Consider the following 14673-nt stretch of genomic DNA (forward strand, 5'->3'; position numbering starts at 1 on the left):
CAATGGCATGGACTTCAGCTTCATTAGTTCAAAAGCCCTTCAAGTATGATGTCTTTTTGAGTTTCAGGGGTGAAGACACCATAAGTAGCGGCTGGTACCAAAAAATTAGTGTTTGGTATGATTAAAAGAGAAAGGTCAGGTGTTTGTCTTATTATCACCGACCTTTCTCTTTAAGAATATATAAATAATAATAATAATACCCCAACAACGGGTTACGCGTAATCGATAATCAATAACTAATTATAAAGGAGTGTTAATATAGTATTTGCCTTTATTCTTATGATCTTTATCTTTATGATTTTTTATTATAAAAGCTAGAGCCTCTATTCCTCAACCCACCTTAAACTTAGTTAACGCTCTAGCGGGCTGGATCATCAATCTCCTATCAATTAATATTATTTTCTCTCTATTAGTAACGATTTCATTTTTATTCAATCCTTCAATGGCATGGACTTCAGCTTCATTAGTTCAAAAGCCCTTCAAGTATGATGTCTTTTTGAGTTTCAGGGGTGAAGACACCCGTAAGACATTTGTTGATCATCTCTATCATGCTCTTCTGCGGGAAGGCATTACGACTTACAAAGATGATGAAAGAATTGAGAAAGGGGAAAGGATCAGTGATCAGCTCATCACATCCATTGAAGACTCCAGATTTTACATCATTGTTTTCTCCAAGAACTATGCATCTTCGTCATGGTGCTTAAATGAGCTGGTAAAGATTATGGAATGCCAAAAGACGATGGTGCAGACTGCTCACCCGATCTTCTATGATGTGGAACCCACCGAAGTCCGGTACCAATGTGGGGCAGTTGGAGAAGCATTTGCAAAACATGTAGACAATGAGGCTGCTTGGATATGGAGAGATGCTCTGAAAGAAGCAGCCGGTCTGGCTGGGTGGGAGTTAAAGACAACTTTTGACGGGTAATTCCTTCATGTTATAGTCAATAATTATGTTTCTTTTTAATCTCTCGAATGAATTAACCTGAAACATGAATCTATCCCAAATTTGAAATTAACTCTTCATGTAATCAAAATTTAATACAGGCACGAAGCAAAGTTTATCCAAGGAATTGTTAAATATATTTCACTGAAGCTATGTTCCATTAGTTCAAGCATAGATGGGAATTTAGTAGGCATGGAGACGCGTGTAAAGGATGTAGTTTCATCCTTAGAAACTGGTTCTGATGATGTTCGCATGATTGGGATCAAGGGTATGGGAGGTGGTGGGAAGACCACGTTGGCAAGAGCTGTTTTTGATCATATATCCATTTTGTTTGAAGGTAAAAGCTTTGTTGAAAATGTCAAAGAAGTTATAAAAGGCTCTGGTTTAAAGGAATTGCAAAAACAACTCCTTTCAGATGTGTTGAATGATCAAAGCATTGTTATAAGAAGTGTTTGTGATGGGAAAAACAGGTTGAAAAATGTGATGGGTAGTAGAAAGGTTCTTATTGTTCTAGATGACGTCGATAATATAAGCCAGCTTGAGGCGTTAGCAGGTAATCCAAATTGGTTTAAGCAAGGGAGTAGGATAATCATCACAACAAGAGATGAGCAAGTATTGATAGCACACCGAGTGAAGTTCATTCATGATGTCAATCTGTTATCAAATGAGGAAGCAATTTCCCTCTTCAGTAGGCATGCATTTGAGACAACTCCAATTAAAGGGTATGAAGAGCTATCAAGAAAAATTGTACATTATGCTGCTGGGCTACCATTAACAATCAAAGTTTTGGGTTCATTTCTTTGTGGTAGAAATGAGTGTGAATGGGAAGATGCCATTGAAAGACTTAAAACAATTCCATTGAAGGAAACTTTGGAAAAATTGGAACTAAGCTATAATGGTCTAGAGAATGATCAGAAAGAAATATTTCTTGACGTAGCATGCTTACTGAAAGGTGAAAAAAAGAAGACGGCAATTAGAATACTTGAAAGCTGTGGATTTCGTGCTCAAATTGGTTTAAGAGTACTTGAGCAGAAATCATTGATAACTATATCTATTGATGATCGGCTGCTCTTGCATGACCATATAGAAGAAATGGGCAAGAATATTGTTCGGCGTTTACACCCTGATGATCCTGAAAAACATAATCGATTATGGGTTAAAGAAGAAATTGAAAACATATTCGTCAATGACTTGGTAAGGGTCAAAGTTATTGTAAGGTGGAAAATATAACACTTTTTTGACAAAAGATACAAGTCCGCTTTTTTTATTCACAACATTTTTTTATTTACAGGGTACGGAAGCAACTAGAAATATTAAATTTGGGTATACGCATCTCCATCCAGCTAAGATTATGAAAGGTCTTCGGAAGATGAAGGAACTAAGATTTTTCTCTGTGGACTGTGATTGTATAGTACAAAAATTTGATGAATCTCGCCAATACCTACCAGATACTCTACAATATCTACAATGGTCTTATTACCCTTTTTGGTGTTTACCTAAAACATTTCAGGCAAATATGCTTGTTAACCTGGAAATGGAGGGCAGCTTTATCTCTCAACTATGGGAAGGGAGAGAAAGAAAGGTAGAAAAATGGTTGACCGGTTTGTTTTAGATTATGCTAGCTGTATTTTGTCGTTACACGAAAATTCATCTTTTTATTTCTTCTTATGACAGGTTCTTAATAAGCTCAGATTCATTAACCTCAAAGGGTCAACTTTGAGAAGCTTTGACCTTGAGATAACTCCAAATCTCGAAACATTAGATCTTGGAGGTTGTTATGACTTTGTAGACCTCCACATGCCTGTTAATTGTCCTAAGCTGAAATTCCTCTACCTCAGTGGTTCTAGGGTGAGTAACCTTAATCTTGGGCTAACTCCAAATTTGGATACGTTAGATCTTAAAGATTGTAGTGCCTTTGTAGAACTCCACATGCCCGTTGAATGTTTAAAGCTCAAATTTCTCAACCTAAGCGGTACTAAGGTGAGAAACCATAATCTTGCGCTAACTCCACATCTCGAGGGTTTATATGGTTATAGATTAGTATAGAACTCCACATGCCCATTGAGGTTCCCAAGCTTAAAAGCCTCATCCGCCGAAGCTCTGTCAATCTAAGGTGAAAAAATAACGTAAACTAGGGCTAGCTCCATGTCTGGAGTGGTAAGATATTGAAAGAGGCCCAGTGAATGCTGAAGGTTCCAATTCCTCAACTTATTTGGTAACTAAGTTGAGTAACCTTAACCTTGGCTGACAGCACATCTTGATGAGTAATACGTTTAAGGATGTAATGAACTTGTAGAACTTCAATAATGTAACTTTAGACAATCTGTTATGGTGTTTTTTGATTGATAATATATATGGATTGGAGAAACTCCAATTAGCTTTGAGTGCTTGTTATATAGAGCAGAGAAAGATATAAACTTAATATTTAGATGACACATTCTGACCGTACCCTTTTTCATTTACCTACCCGATCTGTTTTGCCAGGTATCCGTCCAATATTATCAACCTTACTTACTTATGAGAAACAAAATGCCATTGCCTATCTAGCTTAATTTTTATAGGTTGATTGACACAGTTAATAAAAATAAAAGGGTTATTGGATTTTATCACCCCCAACTATCGATCTTTGGCCGTTGCCCAACCCCAACTAACACTCTGACGCCCGGCACCTCCAACTTGACTTTAAGTTTGTGTTAGCACCACTCTGTTAACAGATTACTAACTCTGTTAGTTTTTTTACCTACGTGTCACCACCTTTCCAAGGTGGACATTGGACATGATTACATGGCGATTACGTGGCACATTTTAATTATAATTAATATAATATATTATGTGTACAGAATATCTTCCCCTTCTGTTTCTCTCCTTCTCTCCCTTTCTCTGCCACCACAAACCGCCACCCACCGCCCCTCTCTCTACCACCGAACCACCACAAACCACCCCCTTTCTCTATGAAATCCTAGAACCAAATTCCCTCAAATTCACAAAATCAGAAACCTTTTCTAATGATAAAAACACAAAATCGAATCTGGATCTGTTTCTTAAAAAACACTATGTCTCAGGAACCCTCATCTTCCTCCCCAGCCTCATCTCATACCCTAGACTCACCTATTTCTACTTCAATTTCAACTGATAACAACAATCAATCTCTCACACATAACGTTTTATTCTGCCCATTGAACTCCAAAACACCAGGCATAAATTAACATTCTGATTCGTCAAACTTCCCTAAAACCTTGTTAATTCAGAATCATTACATCACCAACCTAAAACCTAACTGTGATAATTTCTTTGTCGGAAACACCAGTAGAAACATGATTTGTAAACCTAATCAACAGCAAACCGCATTCATCCATTCATCGATCAATCCACCGGATAATTCCTTTTCGATGAGCTCGTACGGCAACAGCTACAGGTAGATTACGTTCTGAATCAGCTCGTACACTGTAACAGAGCTTCAGAACATCAAAAAGCGATTAGTTTCAGATCTATAACGTGTACGGATCCTCTAGCAATGGATCTGCATAACTACGACGGAGAAATTGTTGAAATATCATCTTCCGGAGCTGAACATACTGGCGGTTGCAACACCTAACGATTCTGTTGGCTGGAAACGTTCGAATCCGGCATCGCCAGTGATGAAGATGAAGAACCGATGAAGATGATGATGTTTTGATTTTGTATATTGATAAGGGGTTGAAGATGAAGATGATGTTGATTTGATTCGTTATATTGATAAGGGTTGTTTGATTTGGGGATGATTTATTGCCTTCTGTACATATACATACACATATTGTTATATATATAATTGGTCACCAAATCATGACACCTTATAAAAAACAAGTCACGTCATCAAAAGTTGGCCATGTCAAAAAGAAAAAAAATAACAAAGTTAGTGCAAAGTTAACAATGTGGTGCCACAACACACTAAGGGTATGTTTGGCAAAAGTAGCTTGTGGCTGGTGGCTGTAAGCTAATAGCTGGTGGCTAAAAGCTGGTAGTTGGTAGCTGTAGTTGTTAGCTACTAGCTACGAGCTGTAGTTTTTTAGATATTGTAAGTGCATAATGTCTATCGCTTACGTCAATCACGTATCATAGCCTGAACATATGATACAAGACTGGTACTGAATAGAAGGGAGCATGTTATGAAGTTTAGGCAGCTTCATAAGAAGCCAGCAACTTCGTACGAAGGCACCAATCAAGGCTTCGTACAAAGCTAGTTCTCTATATATAGGAGTGAGGTCTTTATTATTTGTAACTTTTGGATATTCTTGAGGCGAAGCTTTGCCCGTTTGTTTTCATGTTATTGTACTGTCAAATCAGTAATAGTAAACATTGATAATTACATCTTCGTGTTCTATCCACACACGTGATTGGATTTCGCACATTTCACGTGTCGGTACGCATTCAACGGTAAAGGAATTCGATCCAGATCCTGAATTCTCGAGTGGTATCAGAGCGGGTGTTTGTTTGCATGGATTAAAGACACGAAGATTCAAGCATCTACATCAAATTCAGAGCTGATTTCATCTTCTTCATTACTCATCTTCTTCTACTCATCTTATTCTCATTTTCTTTGAACTTTAAACTCAAATCTAGGGAGATTTCAGGGTTAGACTAGATTTTTTATATAACATGTGAGAACCAGTTTTAATCAATCCTACAAAGTTTCAGACTAAAATTCAAACAAAATCGTACTCAAATAAGTGAAAAAACTATGAAAAACGTGACTTTGTTTATCGCAGATTAGCTTCGTATGAAGCCACACATTGCACCTTCATACAAACCCATAATATACTTGGTTTTGAGAATTTAAACATTCATACGAAGCCATCATATCCAGCTTCGTACGAACACACTGTTGGTTATCTGATTGTTTTTTATTTGCAGCTTCATACGAAGGCATTCTTCCAGCTTCGTATGAACGAAGATTATATTGTTTGAATTTCAGATTTAATCAAGTGTGTGCTTGTTTGCAGATAAAAAGTTCAAAGATCAGAAACGCGGCTGAAGAGTTTTACAACACATTTTACAATGCGTTCACAACTGAAGAAACTCCAATAACACTAAAGACTGCTACATATATGATCTCTAAGAGTTTGAACCATGATAATGTTTACGGAAATCATCAAAAGCCACCGAAACTAATTACTATGGAAGATTATCACTGGTGGAGTAAAAGATTTGAAAACTGGGTGCAGGCATATGCTTATGATAGCTGGATCATGTTAACAATGGGATACGAAAAACCAAAAAATGATAAACATGAATTACTTACACTTAAACAATTTTCAGTTGATGATAAAAAAGAACATTCTAGTGAATTGAGAATGATTACTTTGATTCAACAATCTGTTAGAGAGGATATTCTTTCTTTACTTCAGCATGGTGAAACATCATAATCAATGTGGGAAGCATTGAAAGTAAAAGCCGAAGGTGGTAAAGATTTCTCTATTGACAAAAGGAGTTTAATTTATTTAGTTCCATGAAAGGGGAATCTGTCCAACAAATGATAGAAAATTTTGCCATTTGAAAATTGAGATGGAAAGATTTGGAATCAACAAAGATAGAGAACAAATTGTTGATAAACTGGTTGAGGCTTTACCACACGTTGATGGCAAACATATGTGATCTGTATTACCGAAGAGGTATGCTGCAAAACAGCCAGTCACCAAAGATCAGTACATCATTTAGTGCAGATAGTTTTGGTAATTCATCTAAAAACAAATCTTCAAGTTATGATACTGGATATCATTCATCTTCTGCGTCATCCAAATCTAATCAGAATCAAAGATTGGAAAGATTCTCCGCATTTGAACACGGCTTTCGCTAGATAGCACATGAGTTTCTTAGCTTCTATTCTAGGGTCATATGAAGGTCTGATAGCAGGAAAGATAGGCAATCTAAACATGACAAAGGAAGATTATGATGAAGTTGATCGGGAGGTGATGGAGCTGATGGATATTCGCTGGTGCATGGCAAGTGTCATCAGGAAGGCTCAACGGTTCATGGAGATTACTAGGAGAAAGTGTTTGGAAGGCCCTGACATGATGATAGGTTTTGATAAAGCTAAAGTTTCATGTTTTAAATGTAAACAGAAGGGGCACTTCAAACGAGAATGCACAAATAACAAAGCTGATGATAATGGGAATCCTTTTCATGAGGAATACTACAAAAAGGCCATCTATCATCGCAACAACAAGCAACCATCAAGAACGCAAATTGAGGAAGGGTCATCTAAAGAGAAAAAACAAGCTATGTTGACAATTAATGATGAATGCAGTGGACCCAGTATGATGATTCAAGAAGATGATGATTTCAATTAGAACAATTAAATTAAAGATGAGAGAAAAGAAAAATGGTGGTTGGTTGCTGAAATCAAACAAAGCCGAGAGGAAAGACATGCATGCCTGAGGTTGGAAGAAGTGTATGATGCTTTTAAAGAAGCAAGGCGAGAAAATAGATGGTGTGAAGAGAAAGAGTGTTTTGTTGATCCTCAAGGAAACCCGATAGTTGATCTTGATGAGGTAAATCTTGAAGCATTAATTGCTGCAGTTCCAACTGTAAGGGTTTGGTGTAAAGGTCTCAAAGAAATTCCAAGATACAGAGAAAAAGTAGAGGAAGGCATAAGAAAGGTGATTTATGCTAGCCTTGAGAAAAAAAAAGAAGACTGTTGAGGAAATTGTTGATGAAAGTCAGAAGATGGTGGAAGAGGTCAAGAAATCTGAGGTGAAGGCAAAGGAAGTTGTTGCTGAGAAACAGCAAGTGGCTGAGGAAGATCAGAAGGCGAAAGAAGCCGCAATGCCAAATATTGAGGTAACACAAACTGAATCTTCTGAAATGTTAAATAAAACTGATCATATAATTGATGAACAGTGCAAGAAACGCATGGAAACGTGTAGTGCTTGTACTAAAAATGATAACAATCTGAGATCTAGAGATATTTAATTTACTAAAATAGAAAGAATTTTTAAAGAAAAATGTTACGAAATGCTTGAAAATGAAAAGTTTTTAAAAAGAAAAAGAAAAAGAGCTGACATAGAAATGTGAAGATCTTGAAAACGAAAACAAAATTTTAAAAGAAAAGTGTTCAGCTACATGCAAAGAATGTGTTCCAAAAGATAAAACTATTCAAGAATTGCAAAAAGAATATGATGTAATGAAATTGTCATATCACACTGTAAAAGAAGCTTATGAAACTTTAAAAAGTAGAGTCAAAAGTCTGGATGACAGATTGTCTGCATGCTAGAAAACAACCAAATTTGTTGAAGCCAGACATGGAGGAAACAAATGGTATTCCATAATTACATCGATGATGTTGCTAAACTTAAACAAGAATTGGCTAAAAAGGAAAAATTGGTTAACAAACTTCAAAGTTATCATGCTTTTTCATATATTCTTGACGTATTCTCAAAATCACACCGGATGATAAAAAGTCAGAAAAGAACAAAAAGGGAATTGGGTCAGAATGCCATCAGGTTCCACCACCGTTGGAGGATAACTATACATTCTATGATGGCGAAAAGGTGGAAAAAGCAATAAACACGGTTGACCAATTACCTAACAACATCGATGTGACTTACACCAAATCTGATGATCTTGATGATTCAGAGGTGGTTAGTAAGGTTGTTGAAAGTGTTCTCATAGAGGAGTCTACCAACTCAGATAAGTCTGAATCACATAATGAAAATGAGGGAAGTTATCATGAAAGTTATTTGAAAAAATCTAAATCTGAGAAAGTTGTGAATGATGATTCAAAAGGATTGGTTTATACCATGATTGGATCAGATAAACTATTCTTGGATGATGAATTTCCAATTCAAAATGTGATTTCAGATAAAATCAATAACGTTTTCAAATAGGTAGAAATTGAAAAGACTGAAATTTCAAAATTTTCTGAAAAGAGCAAGAAAAGTTCTTATAACAAACCTAGTTACAAGAAAAAAAAAACATGAGGGTTGGGTTGGGTTATGAGAAGAAACATAATCAGAAATGGTTTGAAAATCCAAATTATCAGAAAAAGATGAACTTTGTCCACATAATAAGTTCTGAGAAAGAGAAAGAACTCCAATTTAGACGACAAGAGTTTTATGCTCAAAAGAAACAACAACAGGTTAAAGATGTTTCCAACAGGACATGCTTCAAATGTAATCTAATTGGACATTCATGTGCGCGAAATGCAACATATAAATTACATCAAATGTGGCATAAAACTAATGTTGGAAAAAGTATGCTTTTGCCTTCCTTTTGTATTTTCAGGATTAAATGAGCTCAAATGAACAAAAGATGCAAAAAGGCAGCTAAATCTAACATAAATACAAAAAAAAGGAACAAACGTGGCATGCCCGACCCCCCGACAGTATCTTCCTAAGAAAAAACGAGAGAACAGAAGGCTAAACACGCCCTGTGCTCAATGAGCACGGGGTCGTGCCCAAGTGTCTGCAGAAAAGACAAAGTTCTAGATGCTTCTATCACCCACCAAGGGGGCTTGCCCAGCGGACACGGGGCCGTGGTCAACTCTAAGATTCGCTGAATCTAGGGAAATCTTGATAGTACAGATACGCTCCTGCACACGGGGTCATGCCCAGCGGACACAGGGGCGTGGTCAACAAATGTAGACAAACTGCAATTAATGAAGAAAGAGAAGGCAAGTGGACACGGGGTCGTGCCCAATGGACACCGGGACGTGTCCGGGCTTCTGTGCAGGCTATAAATAGGGGTGCTTGGCTCATTTGCAAACCATCCCTTGGCAAATCACCTCTCTGACACTTCACCCACCCACCACCACCATCACAACCTACATTCACCACCATCATCCATCATCTATCATAGAGTGTGTGAGTAGTCTCGGGATCCAAAATTGATCGTAAGAATTCTTGACAATCAAAGGCCATGTTCGCCTAAGTCTCTTACATCACTTGGTGAAGACAAGTGTCTAGTGTAATACTTTTTATTTTTAATCTTTTCGCACTTTTTATTTGGTTATGTATTAATGACTTTAATAACTAGTTTCTTATCTTGAAGGTGAATATTCCTTATCATTTGTCTGTGGTGTCTTGGCGTTATTTTACTGTCTATATAAAATGAAAGATTTACACCATTCATATCTCCACGGTCTATATGGAGATATGTTGGCTACCTGGTCGGGGGTTAAGGGAATGGTTTGGTAAGAGTCTTGCCTTGTTCAGAGTACGGATCCTGCAATGACCTGGGTCAAATTTAGTAGGACCTCCTTGTATACCCACTGGTATTGGATGGCGGGAGTCCAAACTCTTTGATGCCATCATATGTAAGCTACTATTAAAACTTTAACCCGGCTATTTTGGACTGTATCCCTGCTGACTCAGACTACTTAGCCGAAGGTAACGCCACCTTCAAAAGAGGGGCCTACCACATTACACATTAATAAATTAATTAATTATCTTTCAATAATCCGACCCTTTAGGATTGTATCGTTGCTGTCTCAAACTACTGGGTAACGTCACCTTCAAAAGAGGGGCCTACTACAATAATTAAGATAATCTCTTAAAAAGTGCAAAACTGCGGAAATAATCAAAGGTTACACTAAACACGAGTCGGATCCAAGTGATTCATCTTGTCTATCTGTTTTTATTTTTAGGGGAATTGGCCTGTAATAATCCCACCTAGACCTTCTTAGCCATTAATAATCCCGCCTCAGAATATTCCTCCACCAGTCCCACCTTTCACCTATTTTTCCTACAATGGTCCCCATTAAAAAAACTTGACGGAGTTAAGCATTTTTCCAAATTACAAACATATTTTTTAGGGCTTTTGATCAGCACGATGATACGAGTCCATTGATGTAAAACTTACTTTGAAATGGTGCTCCAAGTGACTTGATTTTGGTTAATTGGAAATTTAAACACCCGAATTGAAGCGCCGTTTTCATCGTTTGGAGCACCATTTCGAAACAAGTTTTACATCAATGGACTCGTATCGTCGTTCTAATCTATAGCCCTAAAAATGTGTTTGTAATTTGGAAAAACTTAACTCCGTTAAGTTTTTTTAACGGGGGACCATTGTAGGAAAAATAGGTGAAAGGTGGGACTGGTGGGGGGAATATTCTGAGGTGGGATTATTAATGGCCAATAAGGTATAAGTGGGATTATTACAGGCCAATTTCCCTTATTTTTATTTTTTATTTTCATCATTTTTAGTTTTTATTTTGTAGTTTAAAACATTTTTCTAAATTTTTGATTTGATTAGACGTTGAGGATAAATCGGTATTAAAATCTCTTTTGTCCTTGGATGACCTCGGTTTCTTGCCAACACTATACTACGCTCACGATGGGTGCACTTGCTCATATGTGTGTTTAGTGTTAGTAAAATATCGTGTTTTATAAATTTAAAACTTGACTAACATGTAAAAAGGGCTAAAAATATATATATATAAATATACGACACCACACGCGCATCAAGTTTTTGGCGCCGTTTCCGAGGACACAAGGATTTTAAGAAAGTTAGGAATCAACGGCCTAATCGTTTTTCTTAATTTTCTATCTTTTTAAGGATTTATCTTAATTTTTCAGCTTCTATAGAGCTTAGCACGGGCCGTGCCTGGTCGAATACGGGTCGTGCCCAGCATTGTCACTGACAGTTTTTAGTTTCCGAGTTACAGAGAGTTAAGCACGGGGCCGTGTCGGTGCAACACGGGCCCGTGTCGAGCTCCCCAGTAACAAGGATCCCGAAAACAATCATTGTATCTCCGACCACGGGCCGTGTTCATCTTAGCACTGGGCCGTGGTGAAGCTTCTAACCAACGTTCTTTTTGTTTTTATTGCAGAACTTGGAGCCCAGGTGCCAGATCTGAACTTTTCATGCAGTGTATGAGCTCCAGTTCTAGTAGTGACATAAAAGAACCCCTAGACGAACCCGAACGCATTCTAAGAAGAAGACATAAAGCTAAAAACCAAGAGAAAGTCTCGGGGGACCCACTTCCAATGGCGGACCAACATACCCTCATGGATTACCTACGACCCACCGTAGGTAACCTCGGCGCCGCTATCAATGCACCGAATTTCAAAGCCAACAACTTCGAACTTCAGCCGCATTTGATACACATGCTTCAAAACTCCGCAACCTTCCATGGGCTTGCGGACGAGGGTCCCCATCTACATATTACTAATTTCTTAGAAATATGTGATACCTTTCGGATCAATTTAGCATCAAACGACGCCATCCACCTTCGAATGTTTCCATTTTCACTAAAAGACCGAGTTAAGGCTTGGCTTAATACTCTCCCAGTTGGCTCGGTAAACACCTGGGATGAACTAGCCTAAAAGTTTCTATATAAGTATTTCCCTCCTGCTAAAAGGGCTAAATTAATGACTAAAATTAATACATATTCACAAGAGGATGGGGAATCCTTATATGAAACTTGGGAAAGGTTCAATGAGCTACTAAGAAAGTGTCCTGATCACGGTCTTGACGTATGGCAACAAGTACCCACTTTCTATAATGGGTTGTTTCCACAAACAAGACAAACACTTGACTCTAGCTCCGGGGGACTTTTAGGTAATCGTCGCCCAAATGAAATATATAATCATATTGAGGAAATTGCTCAAACCAATTTTCAGTGGCACACTCCCCGAGGCAGTAAATCTATTGCCCCGGGCGCCCATAAGGCTGATGAAAGCACTTCTTTACAAGCCCAAATCGTGGCCCTTTCTTCAAAAATCAAAAAGCTAGAGATGGCAAAAACGGCCTCGGTTATGGCTTGTGAGGGGTGTGGTGGGCCAGATGATAGTTGGAGTTGTATGAAAGAAGTAGATAATCAAACAGAATCAGTAAACTACATTGATAATAGACCTATGTCGTCGGGTCCTCCAACGGGTACCTACAACCAAGGATGGCGTAACCACCCTAACCATGGTTGGAGAGAACCTGGCAAGAGTAGTAACCAACAAAATCTAAACCAAAGAACAAACATTAAACAACCAAGAAACGAGTCACAAAATTTCTCTCAACAACAAGGGGGACAAGAAAGGCTTGAAGACACCGTATCTCGCCTCATCTCTGACACCGAAAAGAAAAACTCGGATAGATTTCAACAATTGGAATCGAATTTTAGAAATAAACAAGCTAGTATTCAAAACATTGAAAAACAATTAAATCAAATAGCTCAAAATTTCTCTGAGAGACCACAAGGCGCGTTACCAAGTAATATCGAAACCAACCCAAAGGCACAAGTACATCTCATCACATTGAGAAATCGTAGCGTGGGACATGAGGAAGCTCCATTGCCTCCAACTGAAAGAAGCCAATCTAGCCAAACCACAACTCTACCCAGCCCCAACAAGAGAAGGATTCTCCACTAATTCAAGAGCCCACCAAAAACCCTTCGGTTCCATACCCCCGGTCGGTTAATTCGCCAAATGACCGATGAGCAATTCGCAAAGTTTGAAAATTTGCTAAATCAATTGCATGTTAATATTCCATTTATCGAAGTCCTAACTCAAATGCCTAAATATTCAAAATTATGAGGGACTTCCTCACTCATAAAGCAAAATTGAATCATTGCAATTAGTTAATTTAGGCGGAAGAATGCTCTGCCTTGCTACTCAGCAAACTCCCGCAAAAGAGCTAGACCCTGGAAGCTTCACAATTCCTTGTTCGATTGGGGAATCCCCCATTCGCAATGCACTATCCGACCTTGGGGCTAGCATCAACCTCATGCCAGCATCAATGTTCAACCGACTCGGCCTACCAAAATGAGCATACAACTCGCCAATAGGTCCGTCAAATATCCACAAGGTGTCGCTGAAAATCTATTGGTCAAAATCTATTGGGGACAAGGAAATGAAGTTTGGATTTGGGAGGAGAGTAGAAGACGACGACCTGGTCAATTACATGAAGGTCATAGACTCAAGTTTGGATGATGCTCTCTGACGGTGCAACATGGGATACAAAACATCCCACTTGGGTAACATATGACCAGGCTTTGGGTCTAGCCAAGGACCCTTATAAACGTGTGTTAGGACCGGTTTTGACTCCGAAACGATTGCGAAACGAACATGTGACGTGCGGAATCCGTACACAAACATGATCGAACACACGAGAAGTAATATAACTGTGATTCTATTAGAAATCTGAAATCGTACAGCACCTCGAATCACGTACAATGAGCTTTCTCTCTAGACTCTCTCTCTAGATCTCAAGCTCTTCAAATCTCCAAAGGCCAAAAGTCTTTAAAATCTAACATAAGACTTCTATTTATAGGCCTTGGAATTAATGAGACTTCTCATTAATTACCAAAATGACACCTTGCTATTTCTAACTAGATATTATAATATAAACCTAGATTTAAATTGTTTCAGCTACGGACTAAATTGACGGAGGCGATAGACATTACTTCACCAACAGACTCCCCCTTGGATATTGCCGCAGTCAATCTCGTAGCGTCTTGTCTTTCTCTCTCTCTCTTTGAGTCTTCTTGAAGCTTTAACACGTTTTCATCAACGTAGACTCCCTCTTGCTTGCTTCAGCTCCCCCTTCCACTAGACTCTTTTCTTCAGGCTCCCCCTTTCGTCAAGCTTTCGTGCTTTTGGGATCGACACCTTGCTTTCCGTATACAAGCTCTTCTGGGATAGTTTCATGGCTCCTTGAATCCATGCTTCCTCTTGTGTTGAGCTCGTCTTCAGACTCCCCCTTAGATGTCACACACCGACCACGTAAAACAACAAAACGTGGCGGAATCGTCGGGGAGTGTT

The 14673-nt window shown here is 38.4% G+C and overlaps 3 protein-coding genes and 1 non-coding gene across 4 annotated transcripts; 3 read left to right on the forward strand and 1 right to left on the reverse strand.

The window, feature by feature from the left end:
• The first annotated feature begins 442 nt into the window (after positions 1 to 442).
• LOC110875225 (TMV resistance protein N) lies at positions 443 to 2173 on the forward strand. Its single transcript, XM_022123422.2, has 2 exons — positions 443 to 921; positions 1045 to 2173. Exons 1-2 carry the CDS (start codon positions 443 to 445, stop codon positions 2171 to 2173), a joined length of 1608 nt encoding a protein of 535 aa, XP_021979114.2.
• Positions 2174 to 2284: 111 nt separating this feature from the next.
• LOC118481941 (disease resistance protein RPP4-like) lies at positions 2285 to 3333 on the forward strand. The gene is made up of 2 exons (XM_035977292.1): positions 2285 to 2525; positions 2618 to 3333. Exons 1-2 carry the CDS (start codon positions 2295 to 2297, stop codon positions 2987 to 2989), a joined length of 603 nt encoding a protein of 200 aa, XP_035833185.1. The 5' UTR covers positions 2285 to 2294; the 3' UTR covers positions 2990 to 3333.
• Positions 3334 to 6852: 3519 nt separating this feature from the next.
• On the forward strand, positions 6853 to 7620 carry LOC110875224. The gene is made up of 2 exons (XM_022123421.1): positions 6853 to 7234; positions 7286 to 7620. The coding sequence occupies exons 1-2, from the start codon at positions 6853 to 6855 to the stop codon at positions 7618 to 7620; spliced, it is 717 nt and encodes a 238-aa protein (XP_021979113.1).
• Positions 7621 to 12282: 4662 nt separating this feature from the next.
• On the reverse strand, positions 12283 to 12389 carry LOC118482514. Its single transcript, XR_004868548.1, has one exon. It is a non-coding gene; the product is annotated as a small nucleolar RNA R71 (small nucleolar RNA).
• Between the last annotated feature and the right edge of the window lie 2284 nt (positions 12390 to 14673).

Source organism: Helianthus annuus, chromosome 9 (genome assembly GCF_002127325.2).
Source record: "Helianthus annuus cultivar XRQ/B chromosome 9, HanXRQr2.0-SUNRISE, whole genome shotgun sequence".
Lineage (NCBI taxonomy): Eukaryota > Viridiplantae > Streptophyta > Magnoliopsida > Asterales > Asteraceae > Helianthus > Helianthus annuus.